The 24,048-nt window shown below is 46.4% G+C and overlaps 1 protein-coding gene across 1 annotated transcript in view; it reads left to right on the top strand.

Moving 5' to 3' along the window:
• The window catches only part of LOC115548967 (mucin-5AC-like), a 96,915-nt gene that overhangs the window by 35,219 nt on the left and 37,648 nt on the right, over nt 1–24,048 (top strand). The window contains exons 2-4 of the mRNA XM_030363926.1: nt 10,265–10,451; nt 10,565–10,662; nt 10,985–11,138. Of these exons, the coding sequence (XP_030219786.1) occupies nt 10,267–10,451; nt 10,565–10,662; nt 10,985–11,138 (437 nt within the window). The 5' untranslated portion in view covers nt 10,265–10,266. The remainder of the gene's footprint in view (nt 1–10,264; nt 10,452–10,564; nt 10,663–10,984; nt 11,139–24,048) is intronic.

Below are 24,048 nucleotides of genomic sequence, written 5' to 3'. Positions count from 1 at the left end.
AGCACCTTCAGCAACAGACTCATCCTCCCCCGGTGTAACACAGAACACCAGAGGAAGTATTTTCTTCCTGTGGCCATCAGACTGTTTAATGCATCTACCTCCGGCTGCAGAAGGGACCGTGGAGACACTATGCCCTGAGACCAATGTCACTTTATTATTTATGTATTTATTTATTTTTACCCAATTTATTTATTTATATATTTATTTATTTTTACCCAATTTTCAATTAATCACTTTAGTTAATTTATGCTGCCAACAATTGCTGCTATAATATTTATCACTTTACCACTTTTACCACTAATACCACTTTTATCCAATCGCTCCTTTTCACTTATTTAGTTTGTACTTATTTTATTTCCATCTATTTGATCTATTTTGACTCTAACCCTGTGTTACTTTCCCACCTTTGTATTGTAACTGTTGCACAGTAATTTCCCTAGGGATAAATAAAGCATCTTGAATCTTGAATCTTAACCCGAGTGTCCAAAACATGCGGCCTCAGATCAGATGACAGGATCACGAAATCGATCATCGATCTTGGGCCTAGGGTAATCTGGTACCAGGTACACTTATGAGCACCCTTATGTTCGAACATGGTGTTCGTTATGGATAATCCATGACTAGCAGTCCAATAACAATCGACCGCTCGGGTTTAGATCAGGGAGGCCGTTCCTCCCCACCACGCCTCTCCAGGTGTCTCCATCGTTGCCCACGTGGGCGTTGAAGTCTCCCAGCAGAACTACGGAGTCCCCTACTGGAGCCCCATACAGGACTCAATTCAGCGCACCCGACCCCAACGGGTCTTCCCACAGGTGGTGGGCCCATGGGATGAAGAGAGGGGGGGGTGCCACGTAGTTTGTTCGGGCTGTGCCCGAACAAACTACCGGGCTCCGTGGCAAACCCGGCCACCAGGCGCTCGCCATCAAGCCCTCCGTCTGGGCCTGTGTAATTTAAACATCACGTATAGAGAATCATCGGGGGTGTTAGTAAGTTATACTTCCATGGTCGGCAAACAATGCTACGCTCGCTCAGACCTCTCGCTTAAAATGAATATTTCTACATCCGGAACGTCATGGAACGTACACTGCGTCATGCCCTAGGGCGTGGCTAGGCTCCCATTTTGTGGAAGAAAGTCTATACTTGATGTTGCCCTGTACCAATGAGCAGTTTTCGTAGGAATGAATGGGCGCCATGTTTTAATACGCTGACCATTTCTTTATAGGTCAATGGTCTTATCGCATTTACATCAAATGAAACCGTCAATGTGTGTGGGGCTCAAGCTGGCAATTTACCTTGAGCAGTGTAAACGTGCGGACCAGGCAAGGGAAAAGGCGTGCATAAGACGGGCATATTTGACAGCAGGCGCGTGCCGTCCAAATGGCAGGTGGGGCAGCGAATTCCCTGCAAAAGTCACATTAACTATCTATAGTTTCTGTAGGCTTTCCGACTATTTTTGGTCTGTTGATATCAAATTGATGGTGGCGATTCTAGTTGAGTTTAACGTGTCATGCAATCTGGGGCAGCGGAGCTCAACGACCGCGATCCTCCGTATGTTCTAGGTCGTATAGGCTTCGCCTTTAAGGCTATCGCTATTCGGTTCTCCCTAGGCGTGAGCCGTAGCACTGAAAAATGTGTAATCCCCGCCCACCAACAGCGTGGGTCTCAATCACGTCCGCGGGCCTCATTTACGTCCGCAGTTCGCAGATATACGCAGGCGCCGGCGGACGTTCGGCTCCCATTTTCTTCATGTTCCTAGCCTACTGAATGGATACGAACATGGACTCCAGGACGGTCAGCATCTGCAAGTCATGTAACACGGGTTACATCTTGCTTCATGACGGCCATGAAGTGTGCGAGGGCTGCCTGGGGCTTGAGCATGCTCTCTTGGCGCTCTCGCCGCTCTGCCTGTGTCAGCATTGTGAGACGCTGTCGATGGAATGCCGACAGCGCAGGGCCGACACTGCCGCCGCCATCGCTGAAGGTGCCGACGACTTCACCGTCCCGCTCGACGATGCCCTCTCCCTCCTCGCGAACTCGGAGTCGGACGACTCCGACCTCGGCGAGGAGGGGGCGTCTCCCCCGGCTTCCCCTCTCCGGATGGAGGGGTCGGAGCCCGGGCAGCAGCATTGCCCGTCTCTGCCACCACCTCACTTCCAGTGGTTGGAGCTTTGGTGGCAGAGCTTCCGGGCATTATCGCCAGGGCAGCCGCAAACCTCGGCCTTGCGGTGCCCATGCCTCAGGCCCCCCGACGCCCGAACCAGCTGCATGGAATCCGGGGGCTCGAGGCCGCGATACGCCCCGCCCGTCTCGACCCGATCTGGCCGATGTTTCTCGCCATCAGACCATACTTCAGTGGGGCTGCGGCGGAGCCCGGGAAGCTCGGAGCCCCGGTGAAAACGTTCATCCAGGTCACGAAGACGGAGGGTCTGACAGACGTCCGACGACCTCCTCAGTTGAGGTAAACAGAGTCCCATCCTTACTGTACACAGCTTGGATGGTTCCCTGTTTCCCCCTCCTGAGGTGCCGGATAGTCTTCCAGAAACACTTTGGTGCTGACTGAAAGTCCTTCTCCTCCGAACTTCTCCCACACCCGCTGCTTAGCCTCCGACACGGCAGCAGCTGCAGCCCTTCGAGCCTGTCGGTACGCTGGAACCGAGTCAGGAGTCCTCCAGGATATCATATCCCGGAAGGCCTCCGACCCGATCTGGCCGATGGATGCTGTGTATACTACACAACATCCTGGTCAACAATGCTCACCCTCTCCACCAGGTGCTGACCTCGAGCAGAAGCACCTTCAGCAACAGACTCATCCTCCCCCGGTGTAACACAGAACACCAGAGGAAGTATTTTCTTCCTGTGGCCATCAGACTGTTTAATGCATCTACCTCCGGCTGCAGAAGGGACCGTGGAGACACTATGCCCTGAGACCAATGTCACTTTATTATTTATGTATTTATTTATTTTTACCCAATTTATTTATTTATATATTTATTTATTTTTACCCAATTTTCAATTAATCACTTTAGTTAATTTATGCTGCCAACAATTGCTGCTATAATATTTATCACTTTACCACTTTTACCACTAATACCACTTTTATCCAATCGCTCCTTTTCACTTATTTAGTTTGTACTTATTTTATTTCCATCTATTTGATCTATTTTGACTCTAACCCTGTGTTACTTTCCCACCTTTGTATTGTAACTGTTGCACAGTAATTTCCCTAGGGATAAATAAAGCATCTTGAATCTTGAATCTTAACCCGAGTGTCCAAAACATGCGGCCTCAGATCAGATGACAGGATCACGAAATCGATCATCGATCTTGGGCCTAGGGTAATCTGGTACCAGGTACACTTATGAGCACCCTTATGTTCGAACATGGTGTTCGTTATGGATAATCCATGACTAGCAGTCCAATAACAATCGACCGCTCGGGTTTAGATCAGGGAGGCCGTTCCTCCCCACCACGCCTCTCCAGGTGTCTCCATCGTTGCCCACGTGGGCGTTGAAGTCTCCCAGCAGAACTACGGAGTCCCCTACTGGAGCCCCATACAGGACTCAATTCAGCGCACCCGACCCCAACGGGTCTTCCCACAGGTGGTGGGCCCATGGGATGAAGAGAGGGGGGGGTGCCACGTAGTTTGTTCGGGCTGTGCCCGAACAAACTACCGGGCTCCGTGGCAAACCCGGCCACCAGGCGCTCGCCATCAAGCCCTCCGTCTGGGCCTGTGTAATTTAAACATCACGTATAGAGAATCATCGGGGGTGTTAGTAAGTTATACTTCCATGGTCGGCAAACAATGCTACGCTCGCTCAGACCTCTCGCTTAAAATGAATATTTCTACATCCGGAACGTCATGGAACGTACACTGCGTCATGCCCTAGGGCGTGGCTAGGCTCCCATTTTGTGGAAGAAAGTCTATACTTGATGTTGCCCTGTACCAATGAGCAGTTTTCGTAGGAATGAATGGGCGCCATGTTTTAATACGCTGACCATTTCTTTATAGGTCAATGGTCTTATCGCATTTACATCAAATGAAACCGTCAATGTGTGTGGGGCTCAAGCTGGCAATTTACCTTGAGCAGTGTAAACGTGCGGACCAGGCAAGGGAAAAGGCGTGCATAAGACGGGCATATTTGACAGCAGGCGCGTGCCGTCCAAATGGCAGGTGGGGCAGCGAATTCCCTGCAAAAGTCACATTAACTATCTATAGTTTCTGTAGGCTTTCCGACTATTTTTGGTCTGTTGATATCAAATTGATGGTGGCGATTCTAGTTGAGTTTAACGTGTCATGCAATCTGGGGCAGCGGAGCTCAACGACCGCGATCCTCCGTATGTTCTAGGTCGTATAGGCTTCGCCTTTAAGGCTATCGCTATTCGGTTCTCCCTAGGCGTGAGCCGTAGCACTGAAAAATGTGTAATCCCCGCCCACCAACAGCGTGGGTCTCAATCACGTCCGCGGGCCTCATTTACGTCCGCAGTTCGCAGATATACGCAGGCGCCGGCGGACGTTCGGCTCCCATTTTCTTCATGTTCCTAGCCTACTGAATGGATACGAACATGGACTCCAGGACGGTCAGCATCTGCAAGTCATGTAACACGGGTTACATCTTGCTTCATGACGGCCATGAAGTGTGCGAGGGCTGCCTGGGGCTTGAGCATGCTCTCTTGGCGCTCTCGCCGCTCTGCCTGTGTCAGCATTGTGAGACGCTGTCGATGGAATGCCGACAGCGCAGGGCCGACACTGCCGCCGCCATCGCTGAAGGTGCCGACGACTTCACCGTCCCGCTCGACGATGCCCTCTCCCTCCTCGCGAACTCGGAGTCGGACGACTCCGACCTCGGCGAGGAGGGGGCGTCTCCCCCGGCTTCCCCTCTCCGGATGGAGGGGTCGGAGCCCGGGCAGCAGCATTGCCCGTCTCTGCCACCACCTCACTTCCAGTGGTTGGAGCTTTGGTGGCAGAGCTTCCGGGCATTATCGCCAGGGCAGCCGCAAACCTCGGCCTTGCGGTGCCCATGCCTCAGGCCCCCCGACGCCCGAACCAGCTGCATGGAATCCGGGGGCTCGAGGCCGCGATACGCCCCGCCCGTCTCGACCCGATCTGGCCGATGTTTCTCGCCATCAGACCATACTTCAGTGGGGCTGCGGCGGAGCCCGGGAAGCTCGGAGCCCCGGTGAAAACGTTCATCCAGGTCACGAAGACGGAGGGTCTGACAGACCGGGGTTACAGGGCGGTACCGCCGCTGGATCCCGCTCTGTGCGCTGTCTTTGGAGTGAAGCTGGGGCTCGCCGGCTGCCGCCCAACTCCCATAAACCAGCTGACGACCAGGCTCACGGACAGGGCGCATCAGTGCATGATGCAGCAGGAGGCTGTCATGAACATCATCGCCCTGCTGGCACATGACATCTCCACCATGGCGGCCGACCCTCATCGTCTGGCCGAACGGGCAGTCGACGTGGCCAAAACTGCCGGCGTCATCCTCTGCCTCTGCTCCACCGGTGCGGTAACAGCGGCCCGGATGGCGGCATGGCAGAACCTCATCCAGAGGAACCCGTGGTTGCAGCAGACCCCAGGCATCCCTGAGCCGATGAGGCGGCAGTTGTTGGAGTGTCCCATCAGCCCGGATGGGCTGTTCGGGCCCCGCATGTCGTCTATGGTGGACGAGATGCAGGCTGCGTCCGAGGAAGGAGAGAAGTTCTGGAGACACGTCTCCCCCTCCGCCTCAACCCGGGCGCCAGCGCTCCGCCCCGGGGTTGAGACTATCAGAGCTCACTCGACCAGAGGAATGTCGTCCTCTGTCGCTCTGCAAAGAGGGACCTATGGAGGATATCTGCACAGCATCCTCCTGGGCTTCCCCATGCTCTTTTATTAGGTTCTAGTGGGGTCCCTTGACCCCCGGGGGTCCGCCGCGCGTTGCCAGGGGGTCCGTGAAGAGCTTGTTGTTACAACATAAACATACCGGTATTTATGGAAAAAATGCTGGGCCTGTCGTCATTACTCCCGTCGGCGTAACGTTAAACCAATGACCACTCGGCTTTTACATTACGTCAAACTCCCTCAGGCTTTACCTTCACATCTCGCACCTAAATAACTAAATAAAAGCCAATTAAACAGGCGCATTGTGTTCAGCTCTCCCCCTGCTTTAAATTTCGGCTAATAGTAACTCTGTTAACATTGCGTCAACCTGTCAACGCATGCTCGAGTCTGAAAACTTTTAAGTTGCCTACTGAGGAGAATCCACGATGGATAAATATTTAAAAAGGCCTAATACTGATAATCCTAAACAAAGCGGAAAAGTGAGGAGGTACGATGAAAACAACATTGCCTTTGGATTTATTGAGAACAGTTGTGGGAAGCCGATATGCGTTGTGTGAGGAAAAGTGAAGAATATATCCATCAACGATCAAAACTCACTAATTTGGCCACAACGTCTGAGAGGGCACAGAAGGCTTCATTTTTAGTGGCTCAGCAGATAGCAAAATGCAAGAAGCCTCATACCATCGCACAAGAGCTGATCCTCCCAGCAGCAGTGGGTATGTTTGAGATAATGCTCGGGACAGAGGCAGCAAATAAATTAAAAAGCATACCCCTCTCCGATGACACCGTGAAGCGGAGGATCGATGACCTGTCGGGTGATATCTTATCGCAGCTTCTGGAGAGACTTCGTTGCAGTGAGGTGCAATTTTCCATACAGTTGGACGAATCAACTGATGTGGCTAGCGCAGCACAGCTGATCACTCTTGTTCGCTACCTGTGGGATGGAGCCATTCTGGAGGACTTCTTGTTCTGCAAAGAGGTCCCTGGCAGGACAACCGGCGAGGAGGTATTCAAGATCCTGAACAAGTTTTTTGAGTTCCATGAGATGAGTTGGGAAAAATGTGTGGCTGTTTGCACTGATGGAGCTGCAGCAATGACGGGCCGAAAGAGCGGCGTTGTCGCTCGGATAAAGGCAGTAAATCCCAAAGTGAAATCTGTGCACCGTATGCTGCACCGGCAAGCGCTCGCCTCCAAAGGTATGGAACCAGATCTGCACTTTGTGTTGAGTACAGCTGTAACTGCAGTTTATTTTGTTAAGTCGAGGGCATTGCAGTCACGTTTGTTTGGCCAACTTTGTCGGGAGATGGATGCGGGCCATGACACACTGCTTTACCATTCTGAAGTAAGGTGGCTCTCTCGTGGGAAGGTGCTTCAGCGGGTATTCGAGCTACGCAGCGAGATGTCAGAGTTTCTGAGGAATGAAAAGCCCGACCTCGCAGAGTTTTTTTCCGACCCTGAGTATGTTGCCAAATTGGCATATCTTGTCGATGTATTCATCATTCTCAATAGCCTCAACCTCTCCATCCAGGGACGCTATTCATCCATCCTTGACGTTAGCGACAAAATAACTGCTTTTATGAGGAAAACTGAGCTATGGAGAAGAAGACTCCAAGATGGAGTGACCGACATGTTCCCGCAACTCACGGATTATCTTCACGCAAACAACCTGTCAGTTGCTGCAGTGAAAGAGGTAGCCACCTCTCACCTCACTGCACTCAGCAAGCACTTCAAATCGTACTTCGCGGACGTGAATACTGATGCTTGGGACTGGGTGCGAGATCCCTTTGCGCCAGGAGTAACATGTAGCGGCCTCACTAGCAAAGCAGAGGATGAGTTGGTGGACTTATCTTGTGATCGGACTCTGAAGGCCCGATTCCAGCAGGTGAGCCATGTAGACTTTTGGCCCTCCCTCTCACGTGAGTATCCTGAGCTCACAGCACAGGCCATGCAGGTATTGCTACCATTTCCTACTACCTACTTATGCGAGTCATCGTTCTCAACTTTGACTGCAATGAAGACAAAGTACAGAGCTCGTCTCCATGTAGAGAGTGATCTTAGAGTCTGTTTATCGTCCATCACGCCAAGACTGGACAAACTATGTAGTGAGAGACAGGCACACCCATCTCATTAGTGACACATTAATCTTAATATGGGGTGCCTATTGATCTCTCTTGCTGTTTAAGAGTATGCATTATTGTCACCTTATATCAGTGCTTTTGTATTGTCTGTTAACACTTCTTGATTTGATTAATCAAAGAGTTGATGTTGCACTTGTTACATTGTGTTCCACTGTGTTTCTCCAGTTAATTGTATCTCCTCTCTCTCTCTCTCTCTCTCTCTCTCTCTCTCTCTCTCTCTCTCTCTCTCTCTCTCTCTCTCTCTCTCTCTCTCAAAGTTAAAAAGTTTGATTCTCTCTGTACCTGTTACTGCATCAGTACATTTTCATTGTCTTTAATCACTTTACTTATCAAAAAGCCTTTGCACTATTGTTGCAGTTCATTTTTATTTGTTCAATATATATATTGTCTGTTACATCAATGTTTTTTGCACTGACCGTTGTCACTTTCATTCATTGTTATTTGCTGTGATGAATTACCAAATGGCCCAACTATTTGTGTGTATGTGGGCGAAACTTTTATACACACATTTATAAAAAAAATATTATAATTTATGCCAAAATACAATAAAATGCTTATTTAACACTATTGTGGTATTAGCACTGAATGGTTGAAGCATAAAAGAGTTCAAAAGCATCTAACAGAAAAAATAGACCTGAGCCTATATGATTACATTTGTGTTGCGGTTATGAGGGGGTCCTTGAAATAAATTCTGCCCTATGGGGGGGTCCCCGGCCCCATATAGTTTGAGAACCCCTGCTCTATGACACACTCAGTTCTAGGTGCTTTGTCAGAGTGAGTGTGATTGTGCGTGACTATTCCCCTCACATATTAAACAATATGAGGTGAAGTCAAATCTTCATGCTGAGAGCTCTTTTGTCTTATCAGACACATTAAAACTGCTCGTTGATGACGTGCCGTTAGATGCATGACGTATGTTATGCTACGTCTGACGCATGATACTAGCTCGTATGTAGCTGTGTTTCTTCTTGTACTGATCAGGACCAATGAGGCATAGACTATATCGTGCTTCGCCCTTTAACCCAATAGCGATAGCCTTAAAAGGCAAAGCCTATACGACATAGAACGATAGTTACGTATTGTAACTCTAGATTCTATGAGTATAGGCGCAGCCTTTTAAGTGTCGGCCTCATTGTCCTTTAAATAGCTGAAGAAAAGCTGTTTATTGGGAGCTGAACGTTCGCCGGCGCCCGCGTATATCTGTTGTTTCATTTACGAACTGCGGATGTAAATGAGGCACGCGGACGTGATTGAGGCCCACGCTGTTGGCGGGCGGGGATTACACATTTTTCAGTGCTACGGCTCACCCCTAGGGATAACCCAATAGCGATAGCCTTAAAAGGCTGCCCCGATACTCATAGAATGTAGAGTTACAATACGTAAGTTACTTTCGTTTCTCGCATAACCCTGCAGGCTGCAATAAGAATTGCAATCCGCGCTATAAGACGCCCATATGGTCGTAAAGTAGTCTGCCCCATGGTCATATTCTAGGACTGTTGTTATTTAAAATCGAATTACTCCGCCTGTATATTTTGGCATTGAAGACTATTTATTTATTTATTTCAGCAGGTATTAAAATTGTATACCTGATTTCATACCTGATTTAAACAGTTATTGAGAAATATCTGATTTCAAAAGTGTTGTTATTGAGAGATATGCACACATCGTCGGGCCAAGTTCCAAATCGAAGGTTTGCTTGATTGATGACTTTTCATGTAGGCCTATTTGCAATGCACTCGCTAAGCCTGTTGTTAAAATAAAATATTGGAGAAATAACTTCCCTATAAGGGACATCATATGACGAGTGTTGCGGATGGCACTTCAAAAGCGTGCAGTTACATTAGGCTATTAGTTTATTTTTAATTCTTACTCACAATTAGTTCAGTTAACAGGTTTTAATGTAGCTCAAAATATACATGTTAAAAATATATATAAATTGTGGATGAGGTCATACGCCAGTAGTTTCTGCCCCACCGAAATGAAGGGGCATCGCACGCTGCTGTTTGACAGTGTAAAAACGGCAGCAACATCTCTACCAAAGTCCCTCCCCTGGAACCGGGGAGCCGCCTAATAGCATTTACATCACAATGAAATAGCCAATATGTGTAAAGTAGCCAATACGGTATATTACCTTGGTTAGTGTAAACATGCGGACCATGCCTGGAAAAAGGCGTGCATAAGACGGGCATATTTGGCAGTGTCAAAATGTTTTCTGATCCAATCTTCCCCTAAGATCTGTCCACTCCACCTCAACTGTACCAGGGGGTACAGTTGACAATCAAAAAATGTTCTATCTTCCTTCCAGGAATGGACTGGAGGTTTGTCCAGCAGCCCAGAAACAAGACAGTGAAGGAAGGGGATAACGTTACTCTGGTCTGCCGGGCTCCCAGGAGCCGCCCCCCCGCCCGAGTGTCCTGGGTGAAGGAAGGCAGGCCCCTAGGGCCACAGGCCCCCCTCACCACATCCCCTGCTGGAGATCTTCTCCTCCACAGGTTTGGTTGGATCTAGGGGGGGTGCCCACTGAATGGGTGTAGAGTGTGTGTACCCCTGTGTACTACACTCCAGAGTCTATTTAAATTGTTGTTCTTGTTATTTGCTCTCCTAGAGTGCTGAAGGACGATGCCGGGACGTACTTCTGCAGGGCCTCCAATCAGCAGCTCAACCGATCTGTCACATCGAAAAGAGTAACCCTCACAGTTCTGGGTATGCCATCGTCAACATACAAACCACATACAGTACATAGAGGTAATAAGTCATAGCCTGAAGTCATTCGTTCAAATGTAAATGCTTCATAGAGAGAAAGAGAGAGCGAGTGGGTGGGAAAGGGAAGACGGACATAGAGAGAGAGAGATAGAGGGGAGAGGAAGAGGAAGGGAGAGAGAGGGGAATAGAGAGTGAGAGAGGAAGAGAGTATTACAGAACTGCTTTAATGCATTACATTGACTTTTACTTTGAATTGAAGACAATGAGATCACAGTCTAACCTATCTAATGGGTGGATCAACAGTCTGTGTTCCTCTCCGCAGCGCCCCCTACGGTGAGTTTGCGGCCCCAGTGGATGACATTGCCCCCGGGGGGGTCTCTGCGGCTGCAGTGCGATGTGGGGGGTCTCCCTCCTCCCTCCATCAGGTGGTACAAGAGAGGTCCGTCCACGAAGACCGGGGGGAAAGTCACCATGGGGTATGTGTGCAGTTCCTCTCACAGGACAATTTAACGTTCATTTTATGAGTGCCATGGAAATATAACAACAAAATGTTGAATCCAAAACAGCAACTGCCCCACACAGCTGCTGATAAATAAAACTTTATTTTTCAATCTTCATCAATTCAAAATCAAATCTTCAACGTTAAAATCAATATGCACAATTCAGATGCAAAATTCAATGTATACATTTCAACTCAAATATTTTAAACGTCCCCAAATTCAACATGCAAAATTCAGCTACAAAATTCAATGCATGAAATTGAAATCGATCCTAGATACTAGATCACGTCAAGCAAGGAGAGCAAGCGGGAATAAGAGCATCACTTGTGGGATACCCGTCCGACTCTGATGCGGGAAGGCATGTGCAAAGCAGGTTTTAGCCATGTCCAACGGCAGCAGGCCACCGGCAGTGATGATGCGTCTTTCTTTCTTGATACAAACTACAAAGATACAAACTAATGTTCTTCTTTGGTTTTATTCTTTATCCTTTATTATTCTCTACAAACTTTGGGACCTATCTCCTTCCTCAATTAATCCCCTAGATTTTTTAATATTCAGATAAGCTTGGAATCGTGCGCCTCTTTTCCGATTTATTTATATTTTAAACTTTTTAAGATATTCTACTTTTAAATATTGTTTTTTACAATGGAAATGGGGGGATGGCGGAGCCGTCCGCCCATTCTGACAAAACTACTTCAGACTTCGTAACTTAGTCAATTATTCAAACGTTGAACGAATCAACACACTTTCAGTGTGTTCTTTTGAGGTTTGTGTGTGTGTGAGAGATAGTTGAGAGGTTCCTTGTATAGGCCTACCACATAACGTCATAGTTAATAATCAGGTTGCGTTTAGGTGCGTATTCGTGTAATTGCCATTGTCGTGGTTAAAACCCATGGTCTAATACTCAAGATACGACTGGTTGAGAAGGGATAGGGTTTAATGATCAAGACTTTTATTGTAACTGCACAGAGTCACAACAGAACCTGAGTTGGTTTGCAAAGAACTGGCCCATGCGGCTCGGGCTCTGTGAGGTAGCCCCGAAATCGGTGACTTCCTTGACCAATCACAATGCTCTAACCTACGGGCCCTTCCCGTTCTACATTAACATTTATCTTCCCGCCCATGGTGCCCAGAATACATTCTATGCAGTAATTCAAGCATTACGTAGCTACATATTAAACATTATAGTTACATGAAGTAACATATTACACATCACAGTTATATGAAGTGAGGTCTCCTTACTTAAAATCATTTCATCACCATGTTTATTAACCTGATTTTAAATTGGCATGACTTATCATATGTATTAAAGAGATGAGCCCTGTAAAAGCAATATTAATTTAAACCGTAAAACATGCATTTGTAATAGTTAACAATTCAACTTTATTTGTCTGCGGCATATCTGATTTTAACCGAGGTATGGATAAGTTAACTTAACTTCTAAGGCCCTGTCCACACTTGCCCGGGTAAACATAAAAACACACATTTGCAATGAAAACGATCTCCGTCCACACTATCGATTTCATATTGTTTATGGAATGTTTTGCATCGACGTTCCACACTGAAATGATTTTGATAAACAGCTGTCGTCATGGTTACGCGATTCCAGCAAGCCTTTCTGTTTAGATTACAGGTGCGCAATCAGCTGTGATAGTTGCAGTTGATCAGCTGGCTAATCATTTTCACTCACAAGCAAAAATATGGCGTCGGAGGTTCATCAGAATGCAGGTTGACAGGTTGACAGGTTTATCTGTTGACAAAGGAAGGCCAGGTAATATCAATACAGTGTTAAACATTTGGCTCCATTGTAACTATATTTACCTTATATTCTCATAAACTTTATACTTAAAGTCAACCTTACTTATGCTTATTATTCAAGTGAACTGAGAAATAGACTGACGTCATTGACCACAGAGGGATATCTGTCTGAGTGATCACCGGTCAACCCAGTACCCTCTGAGGTGTTATGAATGACAAAGGGACAGGGCCCGGAACAGGCCCCTCCCCCCCTGCTGACGCGCTTCTCTCTCTACCAATATTCCAACAATTTGGCTGAGAAGCCTCCAATATTTTACATTTACATTTACATTTAGGGCATTTAGCAGACGCTTTTATCCAAAGCGACTTACAATAAGTAGGCTACATTTGTCCCAAGCAGTGAAACAATATATCGCTGTCAGTACAGTAAGGATTATCATAGAACCATGTGCAAGTACTAACAATCGCTAGGCTAACCCATTCCCTGTGTACAGCAGTGATATCAGCTACTCTAAATGCTACACAATTAAGTACTATAAATTAGTGCTTACAATAAGTGTGTACATGAAGTGCCAGGACGTACAACATACAATGGTGGCCGGAAGAGGGTGGCTATGCAGAGTAGAGGTGAACTCTGAACAGGTGAGTTTTGAGTCTTTTGCGGAAGCTGGTGAGCGACTCTGCGATCCTGACATCGGCAGGGAGCTCGTTCCACCACTGAGGTCCCAAAACAGAGAAAAGTTGTGACTTTGCTGACCAACCTTTGCTTGCTCTTAGCGATGGCGGGACCCCCGCACCGAAACTTGGCCCGGTCGGACCCCGAGGGCAGGACTGCTAGGGCCTAACTGGGACCCCCGCACCGAAACTTGGCCCGGTTGGACCCCGAGGGCAGGCCCCCCCTTCCCTCGGGGTCCGACCGGGCCAAGTTTCGGTGTGGGGGTCCCAGTTAGGCCCTAGAATAAGGTATTCAAATTTCAGGGCGGTAGGACCTTCCTAACTCAAAAACTGTTTTTCCACCACATTCTGAACAACTAGGTCTTGCAGGCAACACTTCTGAGGGGCTTTGTCCAAATAACAGTCCATTTGGGAAAACCTTTTGTCTCTAAGGGCTAGAACTCCAAATCTCGGATATGTCATTCTCGGGACCCCGGGAAATGTGTGTCAACATTTTAGCATCCCTAGCTAACTCGAAAAGGACAGAAAAGGGTCCTGACCTCCAACAGTAGAGTAAATGTACTTAAGACAGAGGTTAGTTTCTAGTCCCCATTTTTTGTTGGATGGAGGTGTACATTTTTGGCTTAAGGTGTGCAGACGCAGCTGGTCTGTGGCCACGTCTTTGAATTGTAGGGTCAAAAGGTCAAAAGGAGCCGGCACCATGCCGCTTATGAGATAACAAAAAGTTAATGTGTGTTTCTCTCATAACTTTTTGGCATTATTAAAGAGAGGCCTGAATCTCAGATATATGCATGTTGGATGGCTAGGATGTAGGTCTGGGAAGAACTTCAGGCCAAAATTTTCCAAGCGAGCCGCTGGGTGAGGTGCAACGAGATGGAGCACTTGCTGAGTCATTTCCTGTAGGGCTGGAGCCACAGGTTGATGCGTATGCGTCCTTTGAGACCCCCTTTGATATATAAGAGACCCCAGTCACCTATTGCATCACTTCCTTTAGGGCTTTGGCCTTCTAATTGATCATTGTAGTATAATTGAATGCCCTCTTTCATATATATGATACCACCACCACTGGGACGTGGCAACAATTCTCCAAATCCATATGGGGAGGGGGGGGGGGTGCTTGTGGAGAGTAGGGGTGTACACTAGACATGAATAGGAAGCAAACTCAGAAGGAGGACTGACCTCTCACACATATTTAATTCATTGTTTCAAATAACCCTGCCTCTTTCAATCAATGAGCTTGGTGTTTTGCTTTCAAAAATAGGTGATAGAAGAAATCTAAACTGCAGAAAATAAAAACAATCCAAAGTGCCTTTTAAGGATACCTTGGAATATCTGTCTATTTTTTAACCATCGGACCGTAGTTTACGACAAAAACAACACAATTGACGGCAGCTCCTTTGCCGCGTGGTTTTTAGAGCCATGTAAGGATTAGAGGGGGTGGTCGAAAGCAACCACCATAGCAACCATGACAGTCAAGTGACGTGGATGCAGCCTGTCACATGCTGGCTCTAGCATGAACATGAAATGGGGGAGACCACGCCGTTTGTAATAATAAAGAATTTATTAAAGTAAGATAATTTTACAGAGAATGAAATTTATTAAAGATAAAGAAGTGTGGTGTAAATCAGTTAAGTGTAAGTAACCCAAAAGTGTCAAGCAAAGTCAGTCTATGTGTAACCAAACAAAGGACAACGAAAACCAACACGCCGGGAGGAGGGAGCGCCCTTGACTGTCGCGACTGCAGGCTTTTAACCTGCTGCCAAACCCGGCACACCTGAACTGCATCACCTATTAAGAGAGAGGGAAAACAGGCAAACCAAACAGCCAGGGTGGAGTCAAAGCAAAGGGTGGAGTCAAAGCAAAGGGTGGAGTCAAAGACTCACCAGGGTCGTCACATCCCCCCCCTTAAGACAGAAGCCCACCCAAGTGGGATTCTGCACTTATGGTATCAAAAATAACAAACCCCAAAACACATAAGCCCTACCAATCCCCTCAACCAACACCAGTTACATCAACACTCCTACCGGGTCAACCAGAAACCCCCCCTAAACACACACTCACCACTCCTCACGCTCACCAGTCACCCAACCTCCTTACCCACAGCAATTCCGGGCCCTGAAAAAGTAATCTAAGAGGGACAGGGGCATAGAGACAAGAGAGAAGAGAAATTAGTGAAGGTATGCACACAATCACTTATTGCACCCCATCCGGGGCGCGAGACAACGCATCCGCCATTACATTGTCCACGCCTTTAATGTGGCGAATTTGTAGATCGTAGGGTTGTAAAAACAACGCCCAACGCATCAGGCGCTGATTTGGATTCTGTAATTGGTGCAGAAAAGTCAATGGATTGTGATCCGAAAAGACAACCACAGGAACAACCCCTCCACCTACATACACATTGAAGTGCTGCAGAGCCCACACAAGGGCCAGCGCCTCTTTTTCAATCGTTGAGTAATTCAACTGATGTTGATTGAACTTTTTTGAAAAATAAGACACTGGACGATCGACTTCCTGATCATCTGTTTGTAAAAGCACTGCGCCAGCCCCGACCTGGCTGGCATCCACCTGGATTTTAAACGGACGGTCAAGCCGGGGTGCCGCCAGGACCGGTGCAGTGCTAAGCAACAATTTTACATTCTCAAAAGCCCCTTGGCACTCATCAGTCCAGACAAACTGAGCTTTCCCTTTTAACAAATTTGTGAGGGGTGCAACCACTGTTGAAAAATTAAAACAGAAACTTCGATAATATCCCACCATGCCTAAGAAGCGCATCAACTCCTTTTTTGTTACAGGCGGTGGAAAATTGTCTATTGCCATTACCTTGGCCCGCACTGGCCGTACCTCTCCTTGTCCTACCACCTTCCCCAGATAGGTCACTGTAGCCTTCGCAAATTCACATTTCGCTAAATTGACCGTTAGGTTAGCTGCCTGGAGCCTCTCAAACAACGCCGCCAATCGTGACAAATGTAAGGCCCAGGTATCACCCACTGTCACAACATCGTCCAGATAAACTGCACACCCCTCCAGCCCAGACGTTACATAATTCATAAGACGCTGGAAGCTAGAGGGCGCATTTCGCAAACCAAAACTCATCACATTGTATGTGTATAAGCCAGACGGAGTGACAAAAGCAGATACCTCCTGTGCGCGCGCTGTTAGCTAGATCTGATAATACCCTTTAAGAAGATCTAATTTTGTAACGTACTTCGCAGCCCCCACGCGGTCTATACAGTCCTCTAACCGAGGAAGTGGAAAAGAGTCAGGCTTAGTTACCGTATTGACCTTGCGGTAATCGGTGCAGAATCTAAAGGTGTTGTCGGGTTTTGCTACCAGCAAGCACGGTGACGCCCAACTGGAGTACGACGGTTTTGCCAGCCCATTATCGATCAAATACTGGACCTCAGTCTCCAGAACTTTCTGTTTGGCTGGTGGGACGCGGTAGAAACGCTGCCTAATTGGCGCAGCATCCCCGATGTCTATGTCGTGCTCCATCACATTGGTGCACGTTGGAACATCAGAAAATAAAGACGAAAAAGATAAAATCAATGATTTTAGCTCATTCCTCTGCTTCTCAGACATATGACCCAACAGGCCATCAAGATTGTCTAGCATTTCTGAATTTTTTAGACGTGGCAATAACACACAGTCATCAGGGGCACCTTCATCTTCCCCATCAGCTGCCACCATAGGAGAAGACGACACTGCACCCCCGACTGCCAGCGCAGCAGACCCCACGTTATCCCCAGTCATGTCACTCCTGGATGATGGAGAATAATATGGTTTTAACAAATTGACGTGACAAAGCTGAGAAGACTTCCTACGATTTGGTGTTGCTATTACATAGTCTTGTTCCGTGACTTGGCGAACAATATCATACGGGCCAGAAAATTTTGCACGAAACGGTGAGCCCGGGATTGGCAACAACGCCAATACCTGATCCCCCGGACAAAACAGTCTACTCTCTGCTCGTCGATCAAAAATGTCCTTCATGCGAGACTGAGCATTTGCCATGTTCTTCTTTGCGCACCGCCCGGCCAAGAATAACCTGCGGCGGAACCCATGCACGTAATCAATAAGATTAACCGGCGGATCTGACTCCTGCAAGCCATCCTTTAACACGGACAATGGACCGCGAACCTTGTGTGCAAAGACCAACTCATTTGGGCTAAAACCCAAACTGTCCTGTGACACTTCCCGTGCTGCTAACAGCAACCACGGGAGGCCTTCTTCCCAATCTCGCTGTAGCTCTGAACAATATGCACGCAGCAAAGCCTTTAAGGTCGAGTGAAATCGCTCGAGAGCACCTTGGCTTTGAGGATGGTATGCGCTACTCGTTTTATGCTTCACTCGAAGCTGTGTCAAAACCTCCGCAAAAATTTTCGAGGTGAAATTGCTGCCACGATCCGATTGGATTACTTGGGGAATACCAAATACTGAAATAAACTGAGAAAGAGCTTTAACAATGGACTTCGTATTAATACTCCTCATCGGAAAGGCCGCCGGATATCTCGTAGTTTGGCACATTACGGTCAACAAATGCATTGAACCAGACTTCGATGGAGGCAGTGGACCCACACAATCTATCAATAGACGTTCGAATGGCTGACCCACTGCTGGAATTGGATGTAGGGGCGCTGGCTTGATAGACTGATTCGGCTTACCAACGATTTGACAAGTATGACATGTTTTGACAAACGCTGCCACGTCACGCTTCAATCGAGGCCAATAGAAATGCTGTAGTAGCCGATCATACGTCTTACTCACCCCGAAATGTCCAGCCCCCTCACCGTGTGCTGTCTGCAACACTTGTTCCCTGTACTTCATTGGCACAACAATTTGCAATAAAGTTTCAATTAGATCATCCTTAAAAAACACGAACTTACGCACAAGCAACCCTTCATGCTTAAAATATCCGCTGTCTGCGCTTTTCAGCTTTTCCCCTGTCAAAGCCCCATCCCGTAATTCCATTAACCCATCATCCTCTTCCTGAGCCCGAATAAACTCATCACGATCTAAAGCTGATGGCAAATTTGGTATTTGTGGACATACATGTTTTTTTCCACTCGAACCCTCCACGGCCTGTGCACGACTGTTTGCCCGTGTCACCGCGCAAGCAGTGAACACTTCAGGAAATTCTGCAGCGCACTCGTCTTGTTCCACAAACCTGGTCGGATCGGCTGTCACTACCGGTAATGCTGGCCCACTCGGCCAGACACGATCCCTTGCCAATACGTTCCCCAAAATGACATGCACTCCTGGTACAGGCAACGCAGGACGCACGCCTACAATTACTTCACCCTGCACAAGCTCAGAACTAAGTTCGATCTTGTGGAGGGGAACAGACATGGTATGCATTCCCATTCCTCTAATTAGGACAACAGTCCCAGTGCTTGTCTGAGCCGAGAATGGCAAAACGGACTCCAACACAAACGTTTCGGTAGCACCCGTATCTCGCAGAATCTTTACTGGCTTTTTATCAAAGCTACCCACAAATGAAATAAAACCATCCGTAATAAATGGGTCATAGCCTTCACCCACGTCCCCCACAGCAGACTCCGAAAAACACGGGCCTTCTACGGGATGGTCAGGCACCTCACAGCCTTTACCTCCTTCAGAAGCCGTGCCCTCTGGTTGGTCTCCGTTCACCTGAGAAATCTTCCGGTTAAACTGGTGGACAGGTGCTGCGCAGCCCTGCCCCTTCGCGGAGTTCGGTCTGCTGAAGTTGGACTTATTTCTATTTTTACTCAGAAGCGAAGGACAATTTATCTTCCAGTGACCACGTTCAAGGCAATAACTACACTTCTCAGGGTCAGTTTTATTTCGATTTGAGAAATCTTGTTTAGCCGCAGGCCCACTATTGTACCCATTTGTCCGACGGTCATCTCGAGTGTGATTAACATGCCTATTCTGGACATAGTCCTTACTTCTACCCTTATGAGTCAACGCATATTCGTCCGAGAGAATGGCAGCCTCTGCGGCCGTTTTAACCTTGTGCTCATTGATAAACGTAGCAAGAAGTTCTGGGACAATGTTCTTGAACTGCTCCAAGACTACCAAATCACCTAATTGTTCAAATGTTTCTACATTAACAGCTGAACACCAGCGAACAAAATAACTAACCAGATCTCTGGCAACCTCAGAGTATGTTTGTCTGTCAGCCTTCCTCCAGTTTCTAAATCGCTGCCTGTAAAACTCTGGCACCTGTTCATAAACCCTCAACACAGCGTTTTTGACAGACTGGTATGATTTTCGCTCGGTCACTGATAACGCAACGTAGGCGTCCTGAGCGCGCCCCGAAAGAACTGTTTGGAGAAGCAAGGTGCGCTCCAAATCACTCCAATCTCGCTCTTCCGCAATTCCCTCAAATAGAGAGAAAAAAATGTCAGGGTCTCGGTCATTAAATTTGGGTAAAAACTTTAACATACTTGAGATGTTTCCCCCTATGCCAGAACCAGAATCCTCATTAACAGTATCCCGCATCTTTCCCTCTGCCACCAATCTTAACCTTTCTCTCTGCAGCTCACTTTCCCTTTCTTCCTGTCTTTCCTGTCGTTTCATTTTTTCCATTTCTAGCTCTATATCTAAACGCTTCTGTTCTAAAACACTTTCAAGACGTTTTAGTTCCATTTCGCGATCTTTCTCACGTTGATGTTCACGTTCTGCTGCCTCAAACCGCTTTTGCTCCATCTGTAATTTTAAAAGCTGCATCTGTTGCTCAAAACTAACCGCATTTTTATCAGAAATGAACACTTCATCTGAGCCATTTGGATTAGTCCCACTTGGAATCACCTCCATAATGGACCTCTCTACTAACACAGATCTAACCCGATTTTTTAGGACCTCTTTTTTAAGATCTCTCGGCAGATCAGTCAATTGATAATGTTCAGCCACTTTCCTTAACTGTTCCTTTGTGAACTTATCAAACAGTGACTCAGATGGAGACGCATAAAATTTATCCAAATCCATTTTATACTATGAATGTTGTTGACTAGCAAGCGCTCGGATGGATATTGTGACAATTCTTTTATTGGTCTCTAAAATTGGTAATACGATAGACTAGGCTATTACTCGACAGTGTATAGCGCAGCCGGCAAATTAAATACAGGTGTAGCAAACCATTTGCCCCCAGACTAGAGCAGCCCCGCATCTAACTTCAGACCACGGCCCTAGCTCTTTCCTAGCTGGTCTTCAGTGTGCCCTCATGCAATTGAGTTGCAAGCAACCCCAGCGCGTTCGACACACCAAAAATAACAAACACAAAAATAAAAAAACAAAACAACAAACAGTGGTACGCGCTCTATTCCTAGCGAGGGTTCACGTGTGCTCCGGTAGACTCTAATCTACCACCCCCCCACAGTTACCACTACACCTGCACCCAATTCGCCTACCTGCAACGCAACCGTCAGAACCCGCAGGTAGCCTCCCAAATGGCACTCCTCCTCCTCGGCAAATCAACCAAAGCAAACCACTATCAAACCAAATTAACAACGAAATCTCAATGAACACCAAAACACTAAATTATCATTTACCAAATACAAGTTAGCGTGTGTCTCCCCCTTTTCTGATAATTTGACTGCACAGGCAATTTATTCCTGTCAGTACAATCCACAAGCCAATTCAACCCTACAGCCAAGTCAAAGCATACTTACAATTCAGTTGCCTTACCAAATTTTGGAAAATTTATCCCGGAGGAGCCCCCATATGTCACATGCTGGCTCTAGCATGAACATGAAATGGGGGAGACCACGCCGTTTGTAATAATAAAGAATTTATTAAAGTAAGATAATTTTACAGAGAATGAAATTTATTAAAGATAAAGAAGTGTGGTGTAAATCAGTTAAGTGTAAGTAACCCAAAAGTGTCAAGCAAAGTCAGTCTATGTGTAACCAAACAAAGGACAACGAAAACCAACACGCCGGGAGGAGGGAGCGCCCTTGACTGTCGCGACTGCAGGCTTTTAACCTGCTGCCAAACCCGGCACACCTGAACTGCATCACCTATTAAGAGAGAGGGAAAACAGGCAAACCAAACAGCCAGGGTGGAGTCAAAGCAAAGGGTGGAGTCAAAGCAAAGGGTGGAGTCAAAGACTCACCAGGGTCGTCACAAGCCCCATTGGAAAAAAATTGAATACATACCCTACACACTCAGGAGATTAATTATATTTAAATGATTATGACCATGGAGCCTTTATTTGCATGGGTTTACATTTCGTTCTGTGTAGCATGGAAAAATCGGAGAAACACTCCCACTCAGAATGCATTGGTTTACATTTCGTTCTTTGGAGCACGGTTATTTTTATTTATTTATTTATTTTCAGTTTTGAGGAGGTGCTTCAAAAATGCAAAATCTTCGGCAATAATCCAAAATCCAATGGAAAAACTTGTTGGCTTTTTGTCAAGGGAACCTAGGGCGATGCTCACTTCCGGGTTGGCCAACATCCGTCATCCCTCCACCGTTGATACTTTAAAAACACATGTTCAAGTTGAATGATAATGCATGAATTTATTCTTTATTCTGCCATAGTATTTATTGAAAGGGTTTGGGGGGGTGGGGGGGCATACAAGTCTTTTGGCCATGGATCCAGATCGGTTTCGGAGCATTTCAGCCCCTCGGGCAACAGCGCCAGGTCCTGCTAAAAACGTCCTGCCCACATACCGTTGAAAATCCACCCAAAATGTCCTAGAAGCAGCCCAAATAAAATGATATTCCATTTTGGCCAATGTTAAGAAAGTAATAATATTTGAGGGAACTTTTTCTTCTATTATTTTTGTTGTTTGAGCAGCGAAATGCATTGTGTGTGTGTGTGTGTGTGTGTGTGTGTGTGTGTGTGTGTGTGTGTGTGTGTGTGTGTGTGTGTGTGTGTGTGTGTGTGTGTGTGTGTGTGTGTGTGTGTGTGTGTGTGTTTTTCCACGGCCAAACCCCACCCATCCTCTGGTGTCTAATAGTTCTGACTGAGTTTTCATAAAGATTATACAATACATACTGTAGGTATAACGCGCTATTTTATGTTGAAATGCAACGTAATCCAGTGTTCACGAAAACGTACACTGTCAACATATGCTTTTGGCGACTCGGTTGGCTCTCATATATATGTGTTTCTAACAAGATGATATCATTAAAGGTTACATAAAGTAATGGTTCAATAACAGAACCGCAGAAAACACGTGAGTTGCTAGTTTAGCAAAAGCAGCGTCCCTAGTAACCTGACGTCGTTGAAACATGCGAGTGAGCCGATAAAATCGTCCTAATAACTGTAAAACTAAAGATCAAACACAATCACTGACTGAAGTTTATGCAAGTAAAAAGTATATTGCTCGCTAGAAATGTCATTAGAAACACGTTTAATGGTGAATCAGTCCTAAAATATTGCATGCCCCATTCAGATAAAGATTAATCAAGATCATACACATTCACTTACTGAGATTATCAAGGAAAAAGTATAGTTCTCGCTAGAAATGTCATTAGAAACACATTTAATGGTGTATCTGTCCAAAGATATTGCATTTCCCATTCAGATAATAAAGATTAATATAGGCTACGTAACAATTTCACCAAATGCTGGGAGAACGTCTTGCCCCCTGTTGGTGCTATTCCTCCATTCATTTAGATGAGTGGAAGAAAGCGTCTACTCCTCACGCTTTGGTCAGGCAAAGCGTGACACTGAACACGTCTTGCGAGATGGACCAACGTATCTATTTCTCTCTCTCTCTCTCTCTCTCTCTCTCTCTCTCTCTCTCTCTCTCTCTCTCTCTCTCTCTCTCTCTCTCTCTCTCTCTCTCTCACACTCTCACACTCTCTCTCTCTCTTAAACGTCCGTGGTCATTTCACAGATTCCTGTGAGACCAGGTTGCTATTTCCAGTTCACGCCTAACTTTGACCAGGAAGTGACCTCTCCATCCATTTTCTTTTAGACATTTCAATTTTAACAGCAGAACCATGAACTACACTGCATTCAGTTTATCATTAACTTATTTATTATAATATAATAAACATAATAAAATAACAGTTAGAAATCAAATGATAATTGTACTCTTACTTCCGGTGTTGCCATAGTAACACATTGCCGTATTTCGAGCGGTAGCTACACTCCCACCAAATTACCTTCAATAACACAAAAGGAGATGTGAAATACATTTACACTCTTCATTAATGGTAATTTCCAAGCTCTGGTCTGTTATTTCCCATAACATTTGAAAATGAACCATTTGACCATAATCACCATTTTCCACAACAAACAATTCAACAACACAGATAATCAATATAATTCAACTCCCAACACTTAGGAATACTCATTTGAAAATGAACCACAGTATAACGACTACCTTTAACTTAGAAAGAATACATTTAATCAATATCTGACCTTTCTCCCCTTATTCACTACTCTTCACTAGAACTACTAACTTCTGAATAGGTCTTTGAACGATGAAAGAGTGCTTGAGACATTCACCCC

Source organism: Gadus morhua, chromosome 8 (assembly GCF_902167405.1).
Source record: "Gadus morhua chromosome 8, gadMor3.0, whole genome shotgun sequence".
Taxonomy (NCBI): Eukaryota; Metazoa; Chordata; class Actinopteri; order Gadiformes; family Gadidae; genus Gadus; species Gadus morhua.
Note: the sequence above shows the minus strand (reverse complement) of the source record. Positions and strands in the feature narration are given on the sequence as shown.